This window comes from Lissotriton vulgaris, unplaced genomic scaffold (genome assembly GCF_964263255.1).
Source record: "Lissotriton vulgaris unplaced genomic scaffold, aLisVul1.2 SCAFFOLD_811, whole genome shotgun sequence".
Taxonomy (NCBI): domain Eukaryota; kingdom Metazoa; phylum Chordata; class Amphibia; order Caudata; family Salamandridae; genus Lissotriton; species Lissotriton vulgaris.
This window is the reverse complement of record NW_028252708.1, coordinates 878,032-902,871: the sequence shown is the minus strand read 5'-3', so window position 1 is coordinate 902,871 and position 24,840 is coordinate 878,032. Positions and strand designations below refer to the sequence as shown.

General features: G+C 52.6%; 1 protein-coding gene across 1 annotated transcript in view; it reads right to left on the bottom strand.

Moving 5' to 3' along the window:
- Positions 1-6,580: 6,580 nt before the first annotated feature.
- The window catches only part of LOC147662072 (inactive tyrosine-protein kinase 7-like), a gene marked incomplete at its 3' end in the record, with an annotated part of 203,250 nt that continues 184,990 nt past the window's right edge, over positions 6,581-24,840 (bottom strand). Inside the window, exon 2 of the mRNA XM_086951135.1 lies at positions 6,581-6,874. Coding sequence (XP_086807261.1) covers positions 6,581-6,874 — 294 coding nt within the window. The remainder of the gene's footprint in view (positions 6,875-24,840) is intronic.

Below are 24,840 nucleotides of genomic sequence, written 5' to 3'. Positions count from 1 at the left end.
ATCTACAGCACAGACCACTGCTGTAACCCAAGGCGCAGTATCTACAGCACAGACACCACTGCTGTAACCCAAGGCGCAGTATCTACAGCACAGACACCACTGCTGTAACCCAAGGCGCAGTATCTACAGCACAGACACCACTGCTGTAGCCCAGGGCGCAGTATCTACAGCACAGACACCACTGCTGTAACCCAGGGCACAGTATCTACAGCACAGACACCACTGCTGTAACCCAGGGCACAGTATCTACAGCACAGACACCACTGATGTAACCCAGGGCACAGTATCTACAGCACAGACACCACTGCTGTAACCCAGGGCACAGTATCTACAGCACAGACACCACTGCTGTAACCAAGGGCACAGTATCTACAGCACAGACACCACTGCTGTAACCCAGGGCACAGTATCTACAGCACAGACACCACTGCTGTAACCCAGGGCACAGTATCTACAGCACAGACACCACTGCTGTAACCCAGGGCACAGTATCTACAGCACAGACACCACTGCTGTAACCCAAGGCACAGTATCTACAGCACAGACACCACTGCTGTAACCCAAGGCACAGTATCTACAGCACAGACACCACTGCTGTAACCGAGGGCACAGTATCTACAGCACAGACACCACTGCTGTAACCCAGGGCACAGTATCTACAGCACAGACACCACTGCTGTAACCCAGGGCACAGTATCTACAGCACAGACACCACTGCTGTAACCCAGGGCACAGTATCTACAGCACAGACACCACTGCTGTAACCCAGGGCACAGTATCTACAGCACAGACACCACTGCTGTAACCCAGGGCACAGTATCTACAGCACAGACATCACTGCTGTAACCCAGGGCACAGTATCTACAGCACAGACACCACTGCTGTAACCCAGGGCACAGTATCTACAGCACAGACACCACTGCTGCAACCCAGGGCACAGTATCTACAGCACAGACACCACTGCTGCAACCCAGGGCACAGTATCTACATCACAGACACCACTGCTGCAACCCAGGGCACAGTATCTACAGCACAGACACCACTGCTGTAACCCAGGGCGCAGTATCTACAGCACAGACACCACTGCTGTAACCCAGGGCACAGTATCTACAGCACAGCCACCACTGCTGTAACCCAGGGCACAGTATCTACAGCACAAACACCACTGCTGTAACCCAGGGCGCAGTATCTACAGCACAGACACCACTGCTGTAACCCAGGGCACAGTATCTACAGCACAGACACCACTGCTGTAACCAAGGGCACAGTATCTACAGCACAGACACCACTGCTGTAACCCAGGGCACCATAACTGTAACCAATGGCACCGTATCTATTGCACTGAAACAGCACTGCAACACCCATTCACTCCATCTGTAACCAATGGCACAGGATGATCAGCACTGACACCACTGCGACGCCATTGGCATACGTAACCATGGCACAGGATCTACAGAAGTCTCCTTTGAAACCTACATGAAGTCCGCCAAGTTCCCTTGGTGTTGGGCCTACAGATTCGACTGCAGAGCCCTCATATGCCACCCGCTGAAGTGGACAAACAGGTTCACGAGGCCAACAGTCTAGGTGGTCACAGACCTGCTCTCACCGAGATCCTGCACGAAGGCTGAAACATCAGCATCATAGCCTGAATATCCTTAACTCGTTGCAATGGAAAAAACGCCCAGAGCCGCACAGATTCACAAACCGCTCCTATAAAATGAAGCCTCTGCAAAGGAGTCTGGTGTGACTTTGGCTGGATAGAGAACCCCAACAATGTCGGGAGGTGCACCGCTGTCTGGACGTAGTCTACCACAGACTATGGCGAGCCTGCCTTCAACAGCTAACGGTCAAGGTAGGGGAAATCTGGTAACCTTCAAAGATGGAAAGCAATCACCACCATCCCTTTAGTGAACACTGTGGGGCACTAGTAAGGCCGAAGGGGAGCACAGCAAATAGGAAAATCCTACTGGCCTACCTTGAACTGCAGGTAACTTCTTTTGCACTGCAAGATGGGCACATAAAAGCATGCATCCTGCAAGTCCAGGGCTACCATCCAGGTGACTGGCTCCAAGCCAGACAGAACTCGGGCCAGTGTGAGCATTTTGAATAAGACCTTCTGCAGTAAGACAAAGATCAGCAAAGATCTAAAACAGGATAAAGGCCTCTGACCTTCGGCACAAGGACATTTCAGGATTGACAACTCATCCATATTTCTGAAGTCGGCCTTTCTTGACAGCAGCACTCGCACCTATTGCAATGCGATGGATAGGTGGTCCTCAGAGTCACTCTAATGTGGGCAGAAACTGTGGAAGGTCAGAAAGAAAGAAGGGCAGAGCCCTGCTGGACATCTGAAGGACCCTTCTGTCGATGTGAAGTGGCGACAGCCTAGGAAAAACGTTGGTTCCTGCCTCCCAACAGGTGGTTGTGCCCCGCTATGGGAAAACTACACTGCATTGGAGGTCTGATCCCCATTACCAGAAACTAAAGGGCTGTGGTGACTGCAGCAGAGGTGAGGGTCCTGGCATTGTCATACACCAGACCTCTGGGGTAATCTGGCAAGGACAAAAATTGACAAGAGAATTGTCTGGCATGGCTCAAAAAGCTCAAAGAGCACTGGACAGCTTGGCTTTCCATGAGTGGCTCCAGGGCAGAATTGGCTTTTTCACCAAGAAGGCAGGATGCATCAAAAGGCACATCCCTGAGATGACCGTGCATCTCCTGAAAAGCCTGTGAATCTCATTCATGAATGGCGACAGAGCCCCACACCAATGCTGGCCGCTCGTTCCAGCAATTGGGAGTGTCCAGATCAGTTCAGAGCAACTCACATGTAGCTGCATCCTTACCATCTTGAATGGTGTGAGCCAAGGAGGCCCTAAACCCTTCCATGACTGCCGGCAAGATCTCCCTGACCATGTCCCACAAGCAGTGCTTACTTTGAGCCGGTGGGCCCCACCAGCTCTCATTTTTGGGGCCAGTTGGGCCCATCAGCACTTATTTTTTTTTGTCATCGGACATTCCCCGTGAGCAACAGACTGGAAAGAAGGAAAAGACAGAAAAAAAGTCAACAAGGGAGAAAGCAGGAGCCTGCACGAGTAAGATAAAGGAACAGGGAGTGTCTACAGTGGTTTAAAGAGGCATGAGGTGGATTCTCGACTGTGCAACTTTGGTATTTGGCATGAGGACATGGGCTTCTAACCAGAGCTTTGGACAGCAGCGCTCATTCTGTTACAAATTAAGCACTGCCCACAGGGCAGGCACACCAAATAGGCAACTGGCATCATTGGTGGGTAAGAACAAGGTTTAGACCAAGTGCGTATAAGAGTGTCGGTTGGGGCATCTCAGAACGCTAGCAAGTGCTCAGAAGAAGTCCGTCCAGGATGAAGAACGTCATTACGCAGATTTGATTTAACTTCAAAAAGAGAGGAATTGTAGTTCCAAGAGTTGAGCAGCATGTCTGAGGAGTACAGCAAAGAAGGCACTGTCTTCCTTTGGCGGCCCAGGGGGGCAATCATCCCTGTACCAGGGGAAGTATCAATCCATAGCCCTCTGTAAATCCATCAACATAATGTGAGGCTATAATATTCCCACCGGCTCGGCTCCCATCTCCAAGTAGTTAGAAACTCTGGTCAGATTTGGAACCAAAAAGCTGATCTCAGGATAGCTCCGCGTAGAAGGGTTTGGTCTCTCTGAATCACACTGTACTAACGTGTGCTGGAGTAGTCTCCGTGCGTGACGCAGTCAGGGCAGATTTTGGCCAGCATAAAATCCACCTCTGGCAATGTAGGGACTGGGGTCAACGGGGAAGGAAGCGGCACAGGTCTTGGAGCCAAAATGGAAGTCTAAAGTCAATGAGGAACCAGAGGTGGGATCCAGGGGCTCAGAAGGACCAGGAATTGATACACATGCAGAGACCGAATGGAGGCCCATGCGGATTCCGGGGGCCCAAAGGCAGCCAATAAGTAACTGGATATAGGGAACTCGTGGCACACTGGGATGAACCGTGGAATCGGCTCCTCAATCAAATCAGGAGTAAGACAGAGTGGCACTTTGCTGCCATCACGACTTCTCTTTAGCGAGAGAGTGGCAGGATGGGATCAAGTCCTGCTTCGTGGTCTTGTGCTTCTATTTCGATTCCCAATCACCAGATGACTTCGACAGTAAGGGATCTCTCATAGGATTCACTGTGCGGGAACAGATCTGCACCCTCCAATGACAGTGGGACTTGGGTGGCTTCTTTCGATGCTTTGCTTCACGGTCCCACATCGCCTTCAAGTGTTCATTCCTCACACGACTTGTGGTCATGTCTCAAGCCAAAACACCTTTACTTAAATTATTTACGATAGTCACGGCATGATTTGAACCCTTTAGTGTTGGGAGGGGACCTAATTCCCTTGCACACTGGAATTCAGTTTGGAAAGTTCTTCAAACAAAACAAACAAGCATTTCAAATGCAATAGGTCTCGCATCGACATTATTTTTAGCTGTTGGCATTGTAAATGTTTTTTGTTTTTTTTCCCCTTTGTGAAGCACTAATCAAATGGTGTAATGGCATTACCTGACTGTTATTGTTTAATCTAGTGCACTGTTTTACATATTACAGTTTTTTTCTTTTGCTTCAATAAAAATACCTGCTCCCTTTGCACATTACAACGCAGTAGATTTTCACAAAGATTTTCGCAATGTGGAAGGCACCCAATAGCCATTTTAAGGTATATTGAATTAATAACCAACTGTTGTTGCGCAGGTCTCTATATTAGACAAACAGCGCCACAATGTGGCAGACTGTTATAAGCGCCTGTGTTGACAGTTAGGACCGGCGCTGAGCACCGGAAACTACCGGCTCATATTAAGCACTGATGATAGTAGTGTTTGGGGAAGGCGATGCTTTAATGCAGATGCTAAAACGAAAAACACAACACCTATTCTTGGCCAGTGAATTCAGACCATTAGCTCCATTTACCTAAAAGTATGTTTTCATTGCCATGCATTATTGAAGTAATTCATCCACCCACTCCTCACCATTGAACAAATCATTCATTGAGCCAAGAAGCCCGGAATCCAATCTCCACCCACCCATTCAAGGATTGGATAAGGTTCTAAAATTAATTATGGATAGTAGAACGCACCATATTTGCAATTTTTCGAAATTTCTTGGGGGTGGAGAATCCTTTCAAACCAACCTTGCAGTGGAGAGGCACGCTCGCTGTGCTCACTCGCTGCATGCAATATGGCGGTTGGTATGATAAAATTTACCAGGGCTGCTTTTGATTCCCGGTCTGGCTCAAGTAATCTCCATACTAATGGCATAATACAATATGTTTGGCAAGGGTGGCACAACTTTTAAAAAGTGGGCACTCATTCGCAAAGGTTCATACTTGTATTCTTTTTGTGTGTTTTACACAGCTTACTTCTGTAATATTTCAACGTTTTCTTTCTCTCCCTGTAGAGTCCATCTGGAGCTTTCACGCACGCGCAAATATTGATTTATTACGTGCAAACATTGAGTAGTATGTGTTGCAATTCTTTTAGAAAACAACTCTGTGTAGGGCTTGTGTTTGCATGATGCAGAAGGTGCGCACCACCATCACCAAGGCTGGGGAGTGGGTGGAACAGGCGGTTACATATTTAAATATGTTGCCCACCCAAGGCTTTTCACAGGCGGACAAGCCGACTTTATCCCAGCCCCAACGCTCATCGAAAAAATGTAATCTGTTAGGATAAGGACACCATTTTGGCCAGCACCTATGAGTAACTGTCCCGTAACGCTTCACCCCCTTCGTTTTGACCCTGTACCCCGGTCTTTCTTCCTACTCCCCTCTATCTTCTCTACTCCTCTCGCTTGTGTTCTAGGCATAAGCCCCGTACCTCAGTGTCTCTCTACTGCTCCCTCCTCCCTTAGTAGGTAAAACACATTACCATTTAAATTACCAATAACTCAAAAAAATGCGAAATCTATTGCATTTCCTATGCTTGTTATAGCCAGTTTAGTTTTTGAACATGTGACATACAGGTTGGGCAAAGGTCTGAATAGCAGGCATTGTAACTCATTGAGCTACCTTACCAGACACACTTTAGATTCTTATTAGGAGCCACTCAGAAAGGTAAAATATCCACAAAAGGGTCTGTTAATATATAATGTGACTATGAAGAACTTTGTCTTGCTTTGTAGACAATATAAAGGGTTATAAAAGTTTAGGTGAAGCAACGTGCAAGCCCTAGAAATCTTCGGTGAATGCGCCAGCGTTTGCAGATTGCTGTAGAACCGGGTGCAGTAAGTTAAAATTCAATTACATGATTTTTAACAGCAAAACGAAGCAAATACATTAAAGTGACAAAAACACAGTTTAAAATGTATATTGGCAGGCTAGAACCCCGGCTTTCCGCCTCAGGGGAGAATGAGTGCTGAAACCAAAACAAAGGATCTATGCGAGCCTGTAAACCAAACTGACTGCATGGAGTTTGCAGATATGAAAAGCCTTCATCAGGACAGAAATTCCATTAACTAAACAAACAGGGAACCATTTGTGGAGAAAGGTTCTCCAGAAGGATTTCTCTGTAAATCTGAAGCAGAAAGACTCACATTTGATGTTGAAGGAGGCATTGGTGGTGCGGGCTTCCTCCCCGGTGTACCGGTTCTTGGCGATGCACTGGAAGTTACCGGCATCCTGTCGCCGATCCACGGTGGTGAACTGGAGGTTGCTCCCCTCCTTAAAGCGCCGGTCTGTGTCTTCAACGGGAGCGCCGTTCTGCAGCCAATGGAAGTCTATTTTGGAGGGGTCTTCCACTTCACATCGAAGGATGGCGCCTCGACCATGTAAGGCGTCCTGGGAGTAGGGCTCCTTGGTGAACAAAATGGACGCCTGGGCACCAACCACTGCAAGAGAGAAGACAAGCTTGTGTCAAGGTTAATCCCAGAGATCACAGATTGGCAGATGCAGACAGGAGCATGGACAATACGACACCAGCCCAGTATAGTTCAGAAACAGAATACAAGCTCATTCTATGCAGCCGCCTCAGACTGCAACTCCACTCCCAGACCACCGCCTGCTCGGAGTCTGCTCCTTCAGGAGGTCTCCAAGTCTACTCACTCCTCTGCCCAACTCCAGCTGCCCCAAGAGATGCCTTCGCTACACCTCCCCCTGCACTGCCCACCGTGCTCAACACACCCAGACACAGCCCAAGCACAGGGTGCCTTGCAATTCAGACACGACCTCAGCCAGCAGCGATGCGGTTGTAAGGGGACAAGCAAGAGTCTCTTCACTCTGGTCTCCCCTTCATGGCAAATTACATGCGTATCACTGAGGTGCACGCAATGGTTTTTTGATGCCATACGCCTTGTTTTGTCTTGGGGATGTGCTAGCTTCGACCCAGCCACAACACTTGCACTATTTTTGGTAAGTGTTAGTTTTAGGTCACAATCCTTGCACTATTTTCAGCATGTGCTACCTTTAAGCCACAATCCTTGCACTATTTCTGGGATGCACTAGCTTTATGCCACAATCCTTGCACTATTTCTGGGATGCACTAGCTTTATGCCACAATCCTTGCACTATTTCTGGGATGCACTAGCTTTATGCCACAATCCCTGCACTATTTTCAGGATATGCTAGCTTTATGCCACAATCCCTGCACTATTTTCAGGATATGCTAGCTTTATGCCACAATCCTTGCACTATTTTCAGCATGTGCTACCATTATGCCACAATCCCTGCACAATTTTCAGCATGTGCTACCATTATGCCACAATCCTTGCACTATTTTCAGCATGTGCTACCATTATGCCACAATCCTTGCACTATTTTTAGCATGTGCTACCATTATGCCACAATCCTTGCACTATTTTTAGCATGTGCTACCATTATGCCACAACCCCTGCACTATTTTCAGCATGTGCTACCATTATGCCACAATCCTTGCACTATTTTTAGCATGTGCTACCATTATGCCACAATCCTTGCACTATTTTCAGTATGTGCTACCATTATGCCACAATCCTTGCACTATTTTCAGCATGTGCTACCATTATGCCACACCCCCTGCACTATTTTCAGTATGCACTAGCTTTATGCCACAATCCTTGCACTATTTTCAGCATGTGCTACCATTATGCCACAATCCCTGCACTATTTTCAGTATGCACTAGCTTTATGCCACAATCCCTGCACTATTTTCAGTATGCACTAGCTTTATGCCACAATCCTTGCACTATTTTCAGCATGTGCTACCATTATGCCACAATCCTTGCACAATTTTCAGCATGTGCTACCATTATGCCACAATCCTTGCACTATTTTCAGTATGTGCTACCATTATGCCACAATCCTTGCACTATTTTCAGTATGTGCTACCATTATGCCACAATCCTTGCACTATTTTCAGCATGTGCTACCATTATGCCACAACCCCTGCACTATTTTCAGTATGCACTAGCTTTATGCCACAATCATTGCACTATTTTCAGCATGTGCTACCATTATGCCACAATCCTTGCACTATTTTCAGTATGTGCTACCATTATGCCACAATCCTTGCACTATTTTCAGCATGTGCTACCATTATGCCACACCCCCTGCACTATTTTCAGTATGCACTAGCTTTATGCCACAATCCTTGCACTATTTTCAGCATGTGCTACCATTATGCCACAATCCCTGCACTATTTTCAGTATGCACTAGCTTTATGCCACAATCCCTGCACTATTTTCAGTATGCACTAGCTTTATGCCACAATCCTTGCACTATTTTCAGCATGTGCTACCATTATGCCACAATCCTTGCACAATTTTCAGCATGTGCTACCATTATGCCACAATCCTTGCACTATTTTCAGTATGTGCTACCATTATGCCACAATCCTTGCACTATTTTCAGTATGTGCTACCATTATGCCACAATCCTTGCACTATTTTCAGCATGTGCTACCATTATGCCACAACCCCTGCACTATTTTCAGTATGCACTAGCTTTATGCCACAATCATTGCACTATTTTCAGCATGTGCTACCATTATGCCACAATCCTTGCACTATTTTCAGTATGTGCTACCATTATGCCACAATCCTTGCACTATTTTCAGCATGTGCTACCATTATGCCACAATCCTTGCACTATTTTCAGCATGTGCTACCATTATGCCACAATCCTTGCACTATTTTCAGCATGTGCTACCATTATGCCACAATCCTTGCACTATTTTCAGCATGTGCTACCAATATGCCACAATCATTGCACTATTTTCAGCATGTGCTACCATTATGCCACAATCCTTGCACAATTTTCAGCATGTGCTACCATTATGCCACAATCCTTGCACTATTTTCAGCATGTGCTACCATTATGCCACAACCCCTGCACTATTTTCAGCATGTGCTACCAGTATGCCACAATCCTTGCACTATTTTTAGCATGTGCTACCATTATGCCACAATCCTTGCACTATTTTCAGTATGTGCTACCATTATGCCACAATCCTTGCACTATTTTCAGCATGTGCTACCATTATGCCACAATCCTTGCACTATTTTCAGCATGTGCTACCATTATGCCACAATCCTTGCACTATTTTCAGCATGTGCTACCATTATGCCACAACCCCTGCACTATTTTCAGCATGTGCTACCATTATGCCACAATCCTTGCACTATTTTCAGCATGTGCTACCATTATGCCACAATCCTTGCACTATTTTCAGCATGTGCTACCATTATGCCACAATCCTTGCACTATTTTCAGCATGTGCTACCATTATGCCACAATCCTTGCACAATTTTCAGCATGTGCTACCATTATGCCACAATCCTTGCACTATTTTCAGCATGTGCTACCATTATGCCACAACCCCTGCACTATTTTCAGCATGTGCTACCATTATGCCACAATCCTTGCACTATTTTAGCATGTGCTACCATTATGCCACAATCCTTGCACTATTTTCAGTATGTGCTACCATTATGCCACAATCCTTGCACTATTTTCAGCATGTGCTACCATTATGCCACAATCCTTGCACTATTTTCAGTATGTGCTACCATTATGCCACAATCCTTGCACTATTTTCAGCATGTGCTACCATTATGCCACAATCCTTGCACTATTTTCAGTATGTGCTACCATTATGCCACAATCCTTGCACTATTTTCAGCATGTGCTACCATTATGCCACAATCCTTGCACTATTTTCAGTATGTGCTACCATTATGCCACAATCCCTGCACTATTTTCAGGATATGCTAGCTTTATGCCACAATCCTTGCACTATTTTCAGCATGTGCTACCATTATGCCACAATCCTTGCACTATTTTCAGCATGTGCTACCATTATGCCACAATCCCTGCACTATTTTCAGTATGCACTAGCTTTATGCCACAATCCCTGCACTATTTTCAGTATGCACTAGCTTTATGCCACAATCCCTGCACTATTTTCAGCATGTGCTACCATTATGCCACAATCCCTGCACTATTTTCAGTATGCACTAGCTTTATGCCACAATCCCTGCACTATTTTCAGCATGTGCTACCATTATGCCACAATCCCTGCACTATTTTCAGTATGCACTAGCTTTATGCCACAATCCCTGCACTATTTTCAGTATGCACTAGCTTTATGCCACAATCCCTGCACTATTTTCAGTATGCACTAGCTTTATGCCACAATCCCTGCACTATTTTCAGTATGCACTAGCTTTATGCCACAATCCTTGCACTGATTTCTGGGATGCGCTAGATAAAGAAGCCTCCTGGGTGAGGTAGACACAGCGGCTTCAGTGGCAGACTAGGAGCGCCGTGGGAACCTCTTAGGTGAGGTAGATATCGTTGCCTCAGTAGCAGACTAGGAGCGCCGTGGGAACCTCTTAGGTGAGGTAGATATCGTTGCCTCAGTAGCAGACTAGGAGCGCCGTGGGAACCTCTTAGGTGAGGTAGATATCGTTGCCTCAGTAGCAGACTAGGAGCGCCGTGGGAACCTCTTAGGTGAGGTAGATATCGTTGCCTCAGTAGCAGACTAGGAGCGCCGTGGGAACCTCTTAGGTGAGGTAGATATTGTTGCCTCAGTAGCAGACTAGGAGCGCCGTGGGAACCTCTTAGGTGAGGTAGATATCGTTGCCTCAGTAGCAGACTAGGAGCGCCGTGGGAACCTCTTAGGTGAGGTAGATATCGTTGCCTCAGTAGCAGACTAGGAGCGCCGTGGGAACCTCTTAGGTGAGGTAGATATCGTTGCCTCAGTAGCAGACTAGGAGCGCCGTGGGAACCTCTTAGGTGAGGTAGATATCGTTGCCTCAGTAGCAGACTAGGAGCGCCGTGGGAACCTCTTAGGTGAGGTAGATATCGTTGCCTCAGTAGCAGACTAGGAGCGCCGTGGGAACCTCTTAGGTGAGGTAGATATCGTTGCCTCAGTAGCAGACTAGGAGCGCCGTGGGAACCTCTTAGGTGAGGTAGATATCGTTGCCTCAGTAGCAGACTAGGAGCGCCGTGGGAACCTCTTAGGTGAGGTAGATATCGTTGCCTCAGTAGCAGACTAGGAGCGCCGTGGGAACCTCTTAGGTGAGGTAGATATCGTTGCCTCAGTAGCAGACTAGGAGCGCCGTGGGAACCTCTTAGGTGAGGTAGATATCGCTGCCTCAGTAGCAGACTAGGAGCGCCGTGGGAACCTCTTAGGTGAGGTAGATATAGCTGCCTCAATGACAGACTAGGGACGCCGTGGAAGCCTCTAAGGGAAGGTAGACATAGTGGCCTCAATGACAGTCTAGGAGAGCCAAAAATGCCTCTTAGGTGAGATCGACATATAGCTGCCTCAGAGGCAGACAAGGATTAGGAACCTACTCGATAAGGTGTCTGCAACTGAAGAACATAAAAGCAGACTCCATGTTTATGGGGCGCCAAGAAGAGACGTAAACCTAGATCAGGGGTGACTGCGAATGTGCCAACAAGTTCTTCGTATATAAAAAGTTCCCTAAAGAAACCATGAAGTGGCCAGGCTGGGCATCAAGTGCGTTTGCTTTCTTACACTTCAGCAAGATTCACTCCCACATCAACCACCTTACGAGCTCTTCTGCGGTGCTCTAGAGTGGACAGCGAGGTCTTCCCAGCAACAGCCTCCATGGATGTCACCTGGTCACGTCCAACACTTCGTACCCCGATCCAACAGCAGAGGACTGGCCAGCCAGGAAGAGGGGCAGTCCCACTGACCATCGGGGGGAGATGTTTAATGCCTGTGTGTTCTGGGCACAAAAACCCCACCAACAGAACTACAGCTAGAACACGAGGACTGTCTCCTGGGTTCATCTAGAGTAGCGGTGTCCACCATACTAGGAGAACATCAGCACCGTGTACTGGGTTCATCTAGAGCAGCTGTGACCCCCATAGGATGAGGACGCCAGCACTGTGTACTGGGTTGATCTAGAGCAGCGGTGTCCAGTAAGTCATGAGGACACCAGCGCCGTGTACTGGGTTCATCTAGAGCAGCGGTGACCAAAATAGGCCGAGGACACTAGCACTATGTACTGGGTTCTTCTAGAGCAGCGGTGACCAAACATAGGGCGAGGACACCAGCTCAGGGTACTGGGTTCATCTGGAGCAGCGGTGACCAACATAGGATGAGGACGCCAGCACCGTGTACTGGGTTAATCCAGAGAAGCAATGATCAACATAGGGCGAGGACACCAGCATCGTGTACTGGTTCATCTAGAGCAGCGGTGACCAACATACTAGGAGGATGCCAACAAGGTGTACTGGGTTCATCTAGAGCAGCGGGACCAACATAGGACGAGGACACCAGCTCAGGGTGCTGGGTTGATCTAGAGCAGCGGTGACCAACATAGGACGAGGACACCAGCTCAGGGTGCTGGGTTGATCTAGAGCAGCGGTGACCAACATAGGACGAGGACACCAGCTCAGGGTGCTGGGTTGATCTAGAGCAGCAGTGACCAACATAGGACGAGGACACCAGCTCAGGGTGCTGGGTTGATCTAGAGCAGCGGTGACCAACATAGGACGAGGACACCAGCTCAGGGTGCTGGGTTGATCTAGAGCAGCAGTGACCAACATAGGATGAGGACACCAGCTCAGGGTGCTGGGTTGATCTAGAGCAGCGGTGACCCAACATAGGACAAGGACACCAGCTCAGGGTACTGGGTACATCTAGAGCAGCGGGACCAACATAGGACGAGGACACCAGCTCAGGGTGCTGGGTTGATCTAGAGCAGCAGTGACCAAAATAGGCCGAGGACACTAGCACTATGTACTGGGTTCTTCTAGAGCAGCGGTGACCAAACATAGGGCGAGGACACCAGCTCAGGGTACTGGGTTCATCTGGAGCAGCGGTGACCAACATAGGATGAGGACGCCAGCACCATGTACTGGGTTAATCCAGAGAAGCAATGATCAACATAGGGCGAGGACACCAGCATTGTGTACTGGTTCATCTAGAGCAGCGGTGACCAACATACTAGGAGGATGCCAACAAGGTGTACTGGGTTCATCTAGAGCAGCGGGACCAACATAGGACGAGGACACCAGCTCAGGGTGCAGGGTTGATCTAGAGCAGCGGTGACCAACATAGGACGAGGACACCAGCTCAGGGTGCTGGGTTGATCTAGAGCAGCGGTGACCAACATAGGACGAGGACACCAGCTCAGGGTGCTGGGTTGATCTAGAGCAGCAGTGACCAACATAGGATGAGGACACCAGCTCAGGGTGCTGGGTTGATCTAGAGCAGCGGTGACCCAACATAGGACAAGGACACCAGCTCAGGGTACTGGGTACATCTAGAGCAGCGGGACCAACATAGGACGAGGACACCAGCTCAGGGTGCTGGGTTGATCCAGAGCAGCAGTGACCAACATAGGACGAGGACACCAGCTCAGGGTGCTGGGTTGATCTAGAGCAGCGGTGACCAACATAGGATGAGGACACCAGCTCAGGGTGCTGGGTTGATCTAGAGCAGCGGTGACCAACATAGGACAAGGACACCAGCTCAGGGTGCTGGGTTGATCTAGAGCAGCGGTGACCCAACATAGGACAAGGACACCAGCTCAGGGTACTGGGTTCATCTAGAGCAGCGGGACCAACATAGGACGAGGACACCAGCTCAGGGTGCTGGGTTGATCTAGAGCAGCAGTGACCAACATAGGATGAGGACACCAGCACCGTTTACTGGGTTCATCCAGAGAAGCAATGATCACCCTAGGGCGAGGATATCAGCTCAGTGTATTGGGTTCTTCTAGAGCAGCGGTGACCAACATAGAAAGAGGCAACCAGCTCAGGGTACAACATAGGACCACACCAGCTCCATGTATTGGGTTCATCTACAGCAGTGATGTCCACCATATGACGAGGACGCCAGCACTGTGTACTGGGTTCATCTAGAGCAGCGGTGTCCAAAATATGAGGCCGTCAACTATGAACTGGATTAATCTCGCCAGCAGTGACCAACATAGAAGAAGGACACCACAGATCAATGATAGAAGATTAAATTACCATGTCAGCAAATATATTTTGGGTGATCTCGTAAACACTTGCTGCGGATCTAGAAATCCTGGGTTTATGATGAACAACCCTATCCCCAGTACAGGGCCAAACTGCCGAGCCACCCAACAGGACCTTGACAATACCAGGCCCTCTTCTCCATTCTTACCACTGTTCCCCATGGCCAGCTGAGTCATGCGAGCATATGGGTACCCAATAGAGCAATGCGCGCCACGTCATCATACCACTAAACATAGCCTGCCCAGACCATGGAATTTACCATGAAATCAGTGCCTCCAGGCCAAGCATTACTCATGCAACAGAAGCGTAAAGGTAAACTGCGATGCAGGCAGGTGTGATAATGAACAGCTGGGCACACCTCACTCCCGGACTGGGAGACGCCAACATAGACAAAAAGAGGAGGCGTAGGCTGATGAACAAAGACTAAAAACATTACAACACAAAGTCTGACAGATCACAGAGAAAACAATTACCACAACAAAACCTCAATTTAACACATGGAAGTTGAGTAAGAGGGGGAAAGTCAAGTGCGCCTGTGCCACGACAATAGACACAGAGCAGCACTCTCAAAGACTCCAGCAGGCTTCAGTGAAAGCTATGTTGTCATCGAACCCAGGACTCGGTACTCTGGGTCCAGGCTTAGAGCATCACATGTTGATAGTCGGACGAGTGGTAACTGCCTGTGCTTGCCATGCGGATGGCAGAAGAAGGCACAACAGCCAAGACCAGACCAGCTGGAGAAGAGCCGCCTAGCCTGAAGAAACCCGAGGCCAAAGACAAGTTTTTCCCAGGCTTCACCTGGCATTGGGCCAGGGCCATGGAGAAGGTAGAGATTGGGATAAAGTTGGGTCATGAAGACCACCTCGGCACACCACTGGATGGAAATCCTTTGCACACGCATGCCATACACAGGGTTGGCACGGCCACGGGTTCTACCCGTGGCTACAGGTTAATCACATGAAGTCTGTGCCGGGGGGTGGCACTCCGTGACCGTGAGCTGGGAACAGAGAGACATTCACAGGGTTGGCACAGACACAGGTTGTACCATCAGACACAGATTTGGTTTGATCACATGGGAAGTCTGTGCTGGGGGTGGCACTCAGAGGCGGTGAGTTGGGAACAAAGCCACACACAGGGTTGGCACAGCCACGGGTTCTACCAGTGACAGGTTAGTCGCATGAGCAGGTCTGTGCCAGGGGGTGGCGCTCAGTGACGGAGAGCTGGGGACAGAGAGCCATTCACAGGGTTGGCATAGACACGGGTTCTACCATCAGACACAGGTTTAGTTTGATCTCATAAGCAGGTCTGTGTGTGGGGGTGGCGCTCAGTGAACGTGAGCTGGGAACAGAGAGCTGAGAAACTGAGAAGGCCTCAGAGGGCGGTGGGTGGGTGTGACACTGGACACAAACACCTCAAAGGTACTCACAAGCGGCTGCACCACCCTGCGTGCCAACGCAGAGCTCAGGGGAACCTTATGAAACCCTGGATCCAACCATACCCCATCCTCCCAAGACAGAGGAAACAAACCTATAGCCTTGCCCCCGCCCACCAACAAACAGGGCCAGCCCAGGCACAGCAGGGTGCCTCTGGCGTCGGGAGCGGAGCGCCTGGCACTTCACCCACCAACATCCTCTGAGGAGATGCAGGCGTCTGCCTTAGAGGGGGTCATGGGGGGGGGCTGGCACTTCACCCACCACCATCCTCTGAGAAGATGCAGGCATCTGCCTTAGAGGGGGTCATGGGGGGGCTGGCACTTCACTCACCACCATCCTCTGAGAAGATGCAGGCGTCTGCCTTAGAGGGGGTCATGGGGGGGCTGGCACATCACCCATCACCATCCTCTGAGGAGATGCAGGCGTCTGCCTTAGAGAGGGTCACGGGGGGCTTGCACTTCACCCATCTTCTGCGGAGCTGCAGGGGCATGCACCGAGGCAGGGCGGGTGGCAGGCTGCCCCCTCTCAGGCATGGCACAGAGTGAACGCCCTGGAGCTCCAGGCCCGGAAGTCACCGAGGAATGCTGTGAAGGCCTCAGGTTGAGCCAAGAACAGCTTTAGTGCAGAGAGCAGCTATTGTGTCTCCAAGCTGCACCCTGGCAGCCTGGCACGGGGAGCAGCCGCCCCCTCAGGGGTGCCACCCAGGAGAGGGGGTTCAAGTACAGGGAGTGACCCGCTGCTCAGCGGTGCTGGAGAGTGGGGGTGGGGGGGGGGCTGCCATTCATGCTACATAACTGAAGCCAAGGGGCTTGGTAAAGATGCAAGCCTCACTCGAAGGGCAGGAGTAGCCAATGAGCAGCGCCTGTTCAGCAGGAGGGGGTAGGATGTACCTAGGAGTCACAGGAACAACAAGTGTAGCCAATGAGCAGCGCCTGTTCAGCAGGAGGGGGTGAGGGGTGGGATGTACCTGGGAGTCACAGGAACAACAAGTGTAGCCAATGAGCAGCGCCCGATCAGCAGGAGGGGGTGAAGGGTGGGATGTACCTGGGGGTCACAGGAAGAGCAAGTGTAGCCAATGAGCCGCGCCTGTTCAGCAGGAGGGGGTGGGATGTACCTGGGGGTCACAGGAACAACAAGTGTAGCCAATGAGCAGCGCCCGTTCAGCAGGAGGGGGTGGGATGTACCTGGGGGTCACAGGAACAACAAGTGTAGCCAATGAGCAGCGCCTGTTCAGCAGGAGGGGGTGGGATGTACCTGGGGGTCACAGGAACAACAAGTGTAGCCAATGAGCAGCGCCCGTTCAGCAGGAGGGGGTGGGATGTACCTGGGGGTCACAGGAACAACAAGTGTAGCCAATGAGCAGCGCCTGTTCAGCAGGAGGGGGTGGGATGTACCTGGGGGTCACAGGAACAACAAGTGTAGCCAATGAGCAGCGCCCGTTCAGCAGGAGGGGGTGGGATGTACCTGGGGGTCACAGGAACAACAAGTGTAGCCAATGAGCAGCGCCCGTTCAGCAGGAGGGGGTGAGGGGTGGGATGTACCTGGGAGTCGCAGGAACAACAAGTGTAGCCAATGAGCAGCGCCCGTTCAGCAGGAGGGGGTGAGGGGTGGGATGTACCTGGGAGTCACAGGAACAACAAGTGTAGCCAATGAGCAGCGCCCGTTCAGCAGGAGGGGGTGGGATGTACCTGGGAGTCACAGGAACAACAAGAGTAGCCAATGAGCAGCGCCCGTTCAGCAGGAGGGGGTGAGGGGGGTGGGATGTACCTGGGAGTCACAGAAACAACAAGTGTAGCCAATGAGCAGCGCCTGTTCAGCAGGAGGGGGTGAGGGGTGGGATGTACCTGGGAGTCACAGGAACAACAAGTGTAGCCAATGAGCAGCGCCCGTTCAGCAGGAGGGGGTGAGGGGTGGGATGTACCTGGGGGTCACAGGAACAACAAGTGTAGCCGATGAGCAGCGCCCGTTCAGCAGGAGGGGGTGAGGGGTGGGATGTACCTGGGGGTCACAGAAACAACAAGTGCAGCCAATGAGCAGCGCCCGTTCAGCAGGAGGGGGTGGGATGTACCTGGGGGTCACAGGAAGAGCAAGTGTAGCCAATGAGCAGCGCCCGTTCAGCAGGAGGGGGTGAGGGGTGGGATGTACCTGGGGGGGTCACAGGAACAACAAGTGTAGCCAATGAGCAGCGCCCGTTCAGCAGGAGGGGGTGGGATGTACCTGGGAGTCACAGGAACAACAAGCTTAGCTAATGAGCCGCGCCCGTTCAGCAGGAGGGGGTGAGGGGTGGGATGTACCTGGGAGTCACAGGAACAACAAGTGTAGCCAATGAGCAGCGCCCGTTCAGCAGGAGGGGGTGAGGGGTGGGATGTACCTGGGAGTCACAGGAACAACAAGTGTAGCCAATGAGCAGCGCCCGTTCAGCAGGAGGGGGTGGGATGTACCTGGGAGTCACAGGAACAACAAGAGTAGCCAATGAGCAGCGCCCGTTCAGCAGGAGGGGGTGAGGGGGGTGGGATGTACCTGGGAGTCACAGAAACAACAAGTGTAGCCAATGAGCAGCGCCTGTTCAGCAGGAGGGGGTGAGGGGTGGGATGTACCTGGGAGTCACAGGAACAACAAGTGTAGCCAATGAGCAGCGCCCGTTCAGCAGGAGGGGGTGAGGGGTGGGATGTACCTGGGGGTCACAGGAACAACAAGTGTAGCCGATGAGCAGCGCCCGTTCAGCAGGAGGGGGTGAGGGGTGGGATGTACCTGGGGGTCACAGAAACAACAAGTGCAGCCAATGAGCAGTGCCCGTTCAGCAGGAGGGGGTGGGATGTACCTGGGGGTCACAGGAAGAGCAAGTGTAGCCAATGAGCAGCGCCCGTTCAGCAGGAGGGGGTGAGGGGTGGGATGTACCTGGGGGGGTCACAGGAACAACAAGTGTAGCCAATGAGCAGCGCCCGTTCAGCAGGAGGGGGTGGGATGTACCTGGGAGTCACAGGAACAACAAGCTTAGCTAATGAGCCGCGCCCGTTCAGCAGGAGGGGGTGGGATGTACCTGGGGGTCACAGGAACAACAAGTGTAGCCAATGAGCAGCGCCCGTTCAGCAGGAGGGGGTGGGATGTACCTGGGGGTCACAGGAACAACAAGTGTAGCCAATGAGCAGCGCCCGTTCAGCAGGAGGGGGTGAGGGGTGGGATGTACCTGGGAGTCACAGGAACAACAAGTGTAGCCAATGAGCAGCGCCCGTTCAGCAGGAGGGGGTGAGGGGTGGGATGTACCTGGGAGTCACAGGAACAACAAGTGTAGCCAATGAGCAGCGCCCGTTCAGCAGGAGGGGGTGGGATGTACCTGGGAGTCACAGGAACAACAAGAGTAGCCAATGAGCAGCGCCCGTTCAGCAGGAGGGGGTGAGGGGGGTGGGATGTACCTGGGAGTCACAGAAACAACAAGTGTAGCCAATGAGCAGCGCCTGTTCAGCAGGAGGGGGTGAGGGGTGGGATGTACCTGGGAGTCACAGGAACAACAAGTGTAGCCAATGAGCAGCGCCCGTTCAGCAGGAGGGGGTGAGGGGTGGGATGTACCTGGGGGTCACAGGAACAACAAGTGTAGCCGATGAGCAGCGCCCGTTCAGCAGGAGGGGGTGAGGGGTGGGATGTACCTGGGGGTCACAGAAACAACAAGTGCAGCCAATGAGCAGCGCCCGTTCAGCAGGAGGGGGTGGGATGTACCTGGGGGTCACAGGAAGAGCAAGTGTAGCCAATGAGCAGCGCCCGTTCAGCAGGAGGGGGTGGGATGTACCTGGGAGTCACAGGAACAACAAGCTTAGCTAATGAGCCGCGCCCGTTCAGCAGGAGGGGGTGAGGGGTGGGATGTACCTGGGAGTCACAGGAACAGCAAGTGTAGCCAATGAGCCGCGCCCGTTCAGCAGGAAGGGGTGAGGGGTGGGATGTACCTGGGGGTCACAGGAAGAACAAGTGTAGCCAATGAGCAGCGCCCGTTCAGCAGGAGGGGGTGAGGGGTGGGATGTACCTGGGGTCACAGGAACAGCAAGTGTAGCCAATGAGCAGCGCCCGTTCATCAGGAGGGGGGAGGGGGAGGGGTGGGATGTACCTGGGGGTCACAGGAACAACAAGAGTAGCCAATGAGCAGCGCCTGTTCAGCAGGAGGGGGTGAGGGGTGGGATGTAACTGGGAGTCACAGGAACAACAAGTGTAGCCAATGAGCAGTGCCCGATCAGCAGGAGGGGGTGAGGGGTGAGATGTACCTGGAGGTCACAGGAAGAGCAAGTGTAGCCAATGAGCCGCGCCTGTTCAGCAGGAGGGGGTGGGATGTACCTGGGAGTCAAAGGAACAACAAGTGTAGCCAATGAGCAGCGCCCGATCAGCAGGAGGGGGTGGGATGTACCTGGGGGTCACAGGAACAACAAGTGTAGCCAATGAGCAGCGCCCGATCAGCAGGAGGGGGTGGGATGTACCTGGGGGTCAAAGGAACAACAAGTGTAGCCAATGAGCAGCGCTCGTTCAGCAGGAGGGGGTGGGATGTACCTGGGGGTCACAGGAACAACAAGTGTAGCCAATGAGCAGCGCCCGATCAGCAGGAGGGGGTGGGATGTACCTGGGGGTCAAAGGAACAACAAGTGTAGCCAATGAGCAGCGCCCGATAAGCAGGAGGGGGTGAGGGGGGTGGGATGTACCTGGGAGTCACAGGAACAACAAGTGTAGCCAATGAGCAGCGCCCATTCAGCAGGAGGGGGTGAGGGGTGGGATGTACCTGGGAGTCACAGGAACAACAAGTGTAGCCAATGAGCAGCGTCCGTTCAGCAGGAGGGGGTGAGGGGTGGGATGTACCTGGGGGTCACAGGAACAACAAGTGTAGTTAATGAGCAGCGCCCGTTCAGCAGGAGGAGGTGAGGGGTGGGATGTACCTGGGAGTCACAGGAACAACAAGTGTAGCCAATGAGCAGCGCCCGTTCAGCAGGAGGGGGTGAGGGGTGGGATGTACCTGGAGGTCACAGGAAGAACAAGTGTAGCCAATAAACAGCGCCCGTTCAGCAGGAGGGGGTGAGGGTGGGATGTACCTGGGAGTCACAGGAACAACAAGTGTAGCCAATGAGCCGCGCCCGTTCAGCAGGAGGGGGTGAGAGGTGGGATGTACCTGGGAGTCACAGGAACAACAAGTGTAGCCAATGAGCAGCGCCCGTTCAGCAGGAGGGGGTGGGATGTACCTGGGAGTCACAGGAACAACAAGTGTAGCCAATGAGCAGCGCCCGATCAGCAGGAGGGGGTGGGATGTACCTGGGGGTCACAGGAACAACAAGTGTAGCCAATGAGCAGCGCCCGATCAGCAGGAGGGGGTGGGATGTACCTGGGGGTCAAAGGAACAACAAGTGTAGCCAATGAGCAGCGCTCGTTCAGCAGGAGGGGGTGGGATGTACCTGGGGGTCACAGGAACAACAAGTGTAGCCAATGAGCAGCGCCCGATCAGCAGGAGGGGGTGGGATGTACCTGGGGGTCAAAGGAACACCAAGTGTAGCCAATGAGCAGCGCCCGATAAGCAGGAGAGGGTGAGGGGGGTGGGATGTACCTGGGAGTCACAGGAACAACAAGTGTAGCCAATGAGCAGCGCCCATTCAGCAGGAGGGGGTGAGGGGTGGGATGTACCTGGGAGTCACAGGAACAACAAGTGTAGCCAATGAGCAGCGCCCGTTCAGCAGGAGGGGGTGAGGGGTGGGATGTACCTGGGGGTCACAGGAACAACAAGTGTAGCCAATGAGCAGCGCCCGTTCAGCAGGAGGGGGTGAGAGGTGGGATGTACCTGGGAGTCACAGGAACAACAAGTGTAGCCAATGAGCAGCGCCCGATCAGCAGGAGGGGGTGGGATGTACCTGGGGGTCACAGGAACAACAAGTGTAGCCAATTAGCAGCGCCCGATCAGCAGGAGGAGGTGGGATGTACCTGGGAGTCACAGGAACAACAAGAGTAGCCAATGAGCAGCGCCCGTTCAGCAGGAGGGGGTGGGATGTACCTGGGAGTCACAGGAACAACAAGCTTAGCTAATGAGCCGCGCCCGTTCAGCAGGAGGGGGTGAGGGGGGTGGGATGTACCTGGGAGTCACAGGAACAACAAGTGTAGCCAATGAGCAGCGCCTGTTCAGCAGGAGGGGGTGAGGGGTGGGATGTACCTGGGAGTCACAGGAACAACAAGTGTAGCCAATGAGCAGCGCCCAATCAGCAGGAGGGAGTGAGGGGTGGGATGTACCTGGGGATCACAGGAAGAGCAAGTGTAGCCAATGAGCAGCGCCCGTTCAGCAGGAGGGGGTGAGGGGTGGGATGTACCTGGGGGTCACAGGAAGAGCAAGTGTAGCCAATGAGCCGCGCCTGCTCAGCAGGAGGGGGTGGGATGTACCTGGGAGTCACAGGAACAACAAGTGTAGCCAATGAGCAGCGTCCGTTCAGCAGGAGGGGGTGAGGGGTGGGATGTACCTGGGGGTCACAGGAACAACAAGTGTAGCCAATGAGCAGCGCCCGTTCAGCAGGAGGAGGTGAGGGGTGGGATGTACCTGGGAGTCACAGGAACAACAAGTGTAGCCAATGAGCAGCGCCCGTTCAGCAGGAGGGGGTGAGGGGTGGGATGTACCTGGAGGTCACAGGAAGAACAAGTGTAGCCAATAAACAGCGCCCGTTCAGCAGGAGGGGGTGAGGGTGGGATGTACCTGGGAGTCACAGGAACAACAAGTGTAGCCAATGAGCAGCGCCCGTTCAGCAGGAGGGGGTGAGAGGTGGGATGTACCTGGGAGTCACAGGAACAACAAGTGTAGCCAATGAGCAGCGCCCGTTCAGCAGGAGGGGGTGGGATGTACCTGGGAGTCACAGGAACAACAAGTGTAGCCAATGAGCAGCGCCCGATCAGCAGGAGGGGGTGGGATGTACCTGGGGGTCACAGGAACAACAAGTGTAGCCAATGAGCAGCGCCCGATCAGCAGGAGGGGGTGGGATGTACCTGGGGGTCAAAGGAACAACAAGTGTAGCCAATGAGCAGCGCTCGTTCAGCAGGAGGGTGTGGGATGTACCTGGGGGTCACAGGAACAACAAGTGTAGCCAATGAGCAGCGCCCGATCAGCAGGAGGGGGTGGGATGTACCTGGGGGTCAAAGGAACACCAAGTGTAGCCAATGAGCAGCGCCCGATAAGCAGGAGAGGGTGAGGGGGGTGGGATGTACCTGGGAGTCACAGGAACAACAAGTGTAGCCAATGAGCAGCGCCCATTCAGCAGGAGGGGGTGAGGGGTGGGATGTACCTGGGAGTCACAGGAACAACAAGTGTAGCCAATGAGCAGCGCCCGTTCAGCAGGAGGGGGTGAGGGGTGGGATGTACCTGGGGGTCACAGGAACAACAAGTGTAGCCAATGAGCAGCGCCCGTTCAGCAGGAGGGGGTGAGAGGTGGGATGTACCTGGGAGTCACAGGAACAACAAGTGTAGCCAATGAGCAGCGCCCGATCAGCAGGAGGGGGTGGGATGTACCTGGGGGTCACAGGAACAACAAGTGTAGCCAATGAGCAGCGCCCGATCAGCAGGAGGGGGTGGGATGTGCCTGGGAGTCACAGGAACAACAAGAGTAGCCAATGAGCAGCGCCCGTTCAGCAGGAGGGGGTGAGGGGGGTGGGATGTACCTGGGAGTCACAGGAACAACAAGTGTAGCCAATGAGCAGCGCCTGTTCAGCAGGAGGGGGTGAGGGGTGGGATGTACCTGGGAGTCACAGGAACAACAAGTGTAGCCAATGAGCAGCGCCCAATCAGCAGGAGGGAGTGAGGGGTGGGATGTACCTGGGGATCACAGGAAGAGCAAGTGTAGCCAATGAGCAGCGCCCGTTCAGCAGGAGGGGGTGAGGGGTGGGATGTACCTGGGGGTCACAGGAAGAGCAAGTGTAGCCAATGAGCCGCGCCTGTTCAGCAGGAGGGGGTGGGATGTACCTGGGAGTCACAGGAACAACAAGTGTAGCCAATGAGCAGCGCCCGTTCAGCAGGAGGGGGTGAGGGGTGGGATGTAGCGCCCGCAGGAGGGGGTGAGGGGTGGGATGTACCTGGGAGTCACATGAACAACAAGTGTAGCCAATGAGCAGCGCATGTTCAGCAGAAGGGGGTGAGGGGTGGGATGTACCTGGGAGTCACAGGAACAACAAGTGTAGCCAATGAGCAGCGCCCGTTCAGCAGGAGGGGGTGAGGGGGGTGGGATGTACCTGGGAGTCACAGGAACAACAAGTGTAGCCAATGAGCAGCGCATGTTCAGCAGGAGGGGGTGAGGGGTGGGATGTACCTGGGAGTCACAGGAACAACAAGTGTAGCCAATGAGCAGCGCCCAATCAGCAGGAGGGAGTGAGGGGTGGGATGTACCTGGGGGTCACAGGAAGAGCAAGTGTAGCCAATGAGCAGCGCCCGTTCAGCAGGAGGGGGTGAGGGGTGGGATGTACCTGGGGGTCACAGGAAGAGCAAGTGTAGCCAATGAGCCGCGCCTGTTCAGCAGGAGGGGGTGGGATGTACCTGGGAGTCACAGGAACAACAAGTGTAGCCAATGAGCAGCGCCCGATCAGCAGGAGGGGGTGGGATGTACCTGGGGGTCAAAGGAACAACAAGTGTAGCCAATGAGCAGCGCCCGTTCAGCAGGAGGGGGTGAGGGGGTGGGATGTACCTGGGAGTCACAGGAACAACAAGTGTAGCCAATGAGCAGCGCCCGTTCAGCAGGAGGGGGTGAGGGGTGGGATGTAGCGCCCGCAGGAGGGGGTGAGGGGTGGGATGTACCTGGGAGTCACAGGAAGAGCAAGTGTAGCCAATGAGCAGCGCCCGTTCAGCAGGAGGGGGTGAGGGGTGGGATGTACCTGGGGGGTCACAGGAACAACAAGTGTAGCCAATGAGCAGCGCCCGTTCAGCAGGAGGGGGTGGGAT